We start from the raw sequence: 4889 nt of genomic DNA, 5'->3' as shown, positions 1-4889 counted from the left end.
TGTGTGTGTATATATATATATATATATATATATATATATATATATATATATATATCTCGATCTATATGTATATATGTATATGTATATATGTTTATATATGCTTTTATTTATATATATATATATATATGCATATATGAATATACATATGCATATATATATACCCACACACACATATATATATATATATGTATATAATGTAATTATATAGAAAGTGAATGACTATAAAAGTATAGAAAGTGAGTTATGACCACAGAGCTTATGAATGTTGTTTCATGTATCCGTTGTGAAGCTGTAATGTTTTTCTTCTGTTTTTCCACAGGTGTTGGCAAAAGCAGTTTACTGCTGAGATTTGCTGATAACACATTTTCAGGTAGGATCAACACGTCACATGTGCTTTTAACAAACATTAACTGTGAAAGACGTACAAAGGGTTCGTAGTTATAGAAGCCTGAGTCACTAAAACTGATTCTCTGTCACTCGTGTTATATATGATCTGAGCTGCTGACTTCTACAGTCCTGCCAATAGTTGCACAATAATTTAACGCTGGTTGATGTTACAAAGGTTTACACACATTTGCAAAATAAGAGATACTTGAAGAGGTTCAGGAGGGTTACATTTATTAGGGATGCACCGAAATGAAAATCATTGGCCGAAGCCAAAGAAAATGAAACACTGGGCCGAATGTATTTTGATAATTTTTTTTCACCGTTGCATAAACTAAATAGCCAGAATGTGCTTTTTTTTCTTGCTTTTCAAAGAAAAATTCAACAAAAACGGAACACTTTGAGCAGCAAATCAGCATATTAGAATGATTTCTGAAGATCATGTGACACTGAAGACTGGAGTAATGATGCTGAAAATACAGCTGCGTATCACAGAAATAAATTACAGTTTAATGTATATTAAAATAGAACAGTGTTATTTTACATCATAATAATATTTCACAATATTCCATATATTTTTGATCAAATAAATGCAGCCTCGATGAGCAGAAGAAGAAGAAGGCGTACTTCTGAGAATAAAATCAGCAGCGTTTTAGCTGCACTCTCCATTTCTGCTTAGTTCCCTGAGCGTTTTGTGATTTTGATGCTGGTTTGTGTGTCGTTGCAGGCAGCTACATCACCACCATCGGTGTGGACTTCAAGATTCGCACGGTGGAGATCAACGGGGAGAAAGTCAAGCTGCAGATTTGGGACACAGCGGGACAGGAGAGATTTCGGACGATCACCTCCACGTGAGTGACGCACGCATTACACCGATGCTGCCTCCTATCTAGGATGCTTTCTTTCTGACAGGTTTGAGAGCAGCATTGCATGCGTCCTAATGAACTGAACTCAGACTCGGTTGTGAGTCGAGTGTCCCTGTGTAGAGCCTTCCAGTTTATACACTTATGCTATTCTTACTCCTTTAGGATGCTGCGCTAGAACAATGTAGACGGATCAGAGAAGGGTACATGATTAATCTAAACAAAACTGAAATTGCTGTATGGCTTACTGCGAATGTGACCCTGGAGCACAAAACCAGTCATAAGGGTCAATTTTTAGAAATTGAGATGGACAACTTTAAAGGCGATTTTCTCAATATTTTGATTTTTTTGCACCCTCAGATTCCAGATTTTTCAAATAGTTGTATCTCGACCAAATATTGTCCTATCCTAACAAACCGTACATCAATGGAAAGCTTATTTATTAAAATTAAAATTTCTAGCACCAAGAGCTTGTAACACTCCAAAGAGAAAGGAAAACTTGAAATCGCATCATATGACCCCTTTAAAGTGAGGCGTGTTGCAGTGGTAAAAGTGATATGTTTAGAGAGTGATATCTGAATGATGTGATCTCACACAGCAGGTTTTAAAGTGTCTTGTTTCCTCTTTCAGACGGAGGAAACCGCAGGTTAAAGCCGCTTTCCTTTAGACACTTCATACATTCAGTTTCAATGTGCTGAGCGGTGCGTGATGAGAGCATGTTTGACTTCACGCTTTCCAAGACGTGTTTCATGTGCTCAGAGAGCGTGAAGATTGAAGGAAACTGTAGCTTTAAATCTGATCAGTTTTTGAAGTGCGGTTTTAAAGAGTAGTTATTAAATTCAAACCCTCAATTAAATTCAAACCCATGCTTTTGTGGAAGACTAAAAATTTTAATTTTACTGATATATACATTTTATTATTATTATTATAATAATATAATAATAATAAATTATTATTATTATATATGATGATCTCGATATCAGAATCTCAAGATTAATCTTTTAGTCTATGCTTTTTAGTTTAATGCATGAATAAAATTATTTTAAACATTATTTGTAGCCATCCCCCTTATCCAATAATTACATTTTAAATTTTTTTGAATTTAATAAAATTAAATAAAATGTATTTTATTTTTGTTAAAAAGTACATCGGTCAGTTTTGTCACAAAATTCACACAATAAATGAGTTTTAATTATCACATCTATGAATATATCACAAATTAGCAACTAATTTTATTAATTTTTACTGTGTTAATTTTAACCTAATATAATATTAAATATTAATATTAAAATAATTCCAAATGAATCAAAATGAATTGAACCCAAACTTTTTTTAAATTTGTTTGTTTATTTGTATTTAATTTTTTAGCTTTGCTTTGGTGTTCACTGCAGAAGAGACTCTCTGTCTGTTTATTTGTATTTTCTATATTTTTGTAACTACTATTATTTTGTAGCTATTTTTTGGTGAAATTGTGAAGCCCTACAATTAAATAGAATATATATATATATATTTTTTTTTAAATCACATTCACAATCTTATACATTTAATGTTATACATTTGTTATTAAAATAATATTATACACTTTATAAAATGACATATTTCCAAACGAATCGAGATAAATTAAATCAAATTCATGAAACCAAATTGCTTGTTTATTTGAATTTTATTTTCTTGTTCTTTGCTTTGCTGTTCACTGCAGAAGAGGCTCTCTCACCAGTTATATGTATTTCTATATCGTTATAATCATTATGATATTTTGTACATATATTGTCCTGTATTTTAAGGCTGAGTTCCAGCTTGAGCTTCACAAAGGCTGCTGTTGATGGCGTTTGCTGGTGATACGCTCTCCTATTAGAATAAGTGAATTTCAGCTCAGAAACAGCCTCTGTTATGACTCATGGGGGAAAAAATCACGCTTTAAACCTGCTAACGCTGTGTGTTCTGAACATGAGTGATCCTCAAATCATGAAGACGAACATTTTGACGTAGGAACTGATGATGTGTGCCTCTAGAAAAGTCACCTCAGACAACCACTTCCTGTCAGTGATGTCAGCCGCAGGAAGTGAAAGAGTCACGGGTCACAAATCCAGTCTCGTTTAGAATTGATTGCTCGTTGCTGGAGTCTAGATGGCCCTTTCACATTTTCAGTGCTGATTTTAGGATGAAATCTGTGGACTTAAACATGGTATAATGTGTTAAATGTGTTAAACCACATTGTTATGGGTCAATGAGAGCATGATGAGATTATCTAAAACTTAATAAACACAGAATATGTGGAGTTTAGTGGATGCCAGGCGTTCCAGTCCTGCTGAAAACGGTTGAATGTGTGGATCTGGATGTTTAATCTCTGAAATCAGATCCCAACTTTTTTTGTCAGCCAAACCCCTTTGAGCTAAAATATTTACTTGAAGTTTCCCAGAGATTTTAAGTTAAATATTTCAATAATAAAAAATAAAAAAAGTGACTTTGCTCACATGACATGCAGGTAAACTAATAAATATATTATTATTATTTATATAGTTATGTAAAATATTTTAGTGTTTTATTTAAAATGGTTTTGTTTTTACAATAATTTGTTTTATTTTAGCATTTTTATATCAAATATTCATACAGCAAGATATACTGGAGGCCACCAAATTTTAGTGAAAATCATCAAAATCACTGGCGGTGGCTGGCAACTTTTTTCAAAAATGCTGGCGGGGAAAGAGATAAAAACTATGTATAAATAGTTTTTTTATTTACTTGGTTTTTCACTTATTTCTCACAGTGAATATAGCCGTTGTTGCTGTTGCTGAATGATGCTAAATTATAAACAAACAAACACTGTCCATCATCGTGTCTGTCCTTTTATTGTGGTTTTATTTTTGTATTAGTAAAGCTTCAGAGCCCTGATGTGGTTGTGTGTGTGTGTGGTGGTCTCTTTCAGGTACTATAGAGGCACTCACGGCGTTATAGTGGTTTATGACGTCTCCAGCGCAGAGTCGTTCGTGAATGTCAAACGCTGGCTTCATGAAATCAATCAAAACTGTGACGACGTTTGTCGAATATTAGGTAAGTATATTGCTGTTGTCGTTTTGGATGAATTTCACCAAGAAATGTCCTGTTACATGTGAAAAAGTTCAACTGCAGTAGTTGAAAAATGGATAGAAATATTTGATACCATCAAGATTTGAGGTTAAATATATACAGTATATATTTGTGTTATATGTTTAAGAAGTTTTTTTCTCTGTGAGTTCAGACGACGTTTGTCGAATATTAGGTAAGTATATTGCTGTTGTCGTTTTGGATGAATTTCACCAAGAAATGTCCTGTTACATGTGAAAAAGTTCAACTGCAGTAGTTGAAAAATGGATAGAAATATTTGATACCATCAAGATTTGAGGTTAAATATATACAGTATATATTTGTGTGTTATATGTTTAAGAAGTTTTTTTTCTCTGTGAGTTCACTTTACATGCTGTGACAAAAACGTTTATAAAAGTATTAATGTGCATGCACAATTATAATGCAATTAAGAATTTTATTTATTATTCTATTGGCATTTTTTTTAGCATTGCAGTAATAAGATTTTTTTTGAAGAAAATATGAAGAGTTAATTTGCAAAAACCGATAAACGGCATTTAAAAAAAAAAAAAAAAGACT

General features: G+C 32.5%; 1 protein-coding gene across 1 annotated transcript in view; it reads left to right on the top strand.

The window, feature by feature from the left end:
* rab35a (RAB35, member RAS oncogene family a) overlaps nucleotides 1-4889 on the top strand; it is an 18947-nt gene that overhangs the window by 885 nt on the left and 13173 nt on the right. The window contains exons 2-4 of the mRNA XM_016484462.1: nucleotides 320-370; nucleotides 1112-1235; nucleotides 4174-4298. Coding sequence (XP_016339948.1) covers nucleotides 320-370; nucleotides 1112-1235; nucleotides 4174-4298 — 300 coding nt within the window. The remainder of the gene's footprint in view (nucleotides 1-319; nucleotides 371-1111; nucleotides 1236-4173; nucleotides 4299-4889) is intronic.

Source organism: Sinocyclocheilus anshuiensis, unplaced genomic scaffold, assembly GCF_001515605.1.
Source record: "Sinocyclocheilus anshuiensis isolate Anshui unplaced genomic scaffold, SAMN03320099.WGS_v1.1 scaffold745, whole genome shotgun sequence".
Lineage (NCBI taxonomy): Eukaryota > Metazoa > Chordata > Actinopteri > Cypriniformes > Cyprinidae > Sinocyclocheilus > Sinocyclocheilus anshuiensis.
This window is presented reverse-complemented; position numbering and strand designations above follow the sequence as displayed.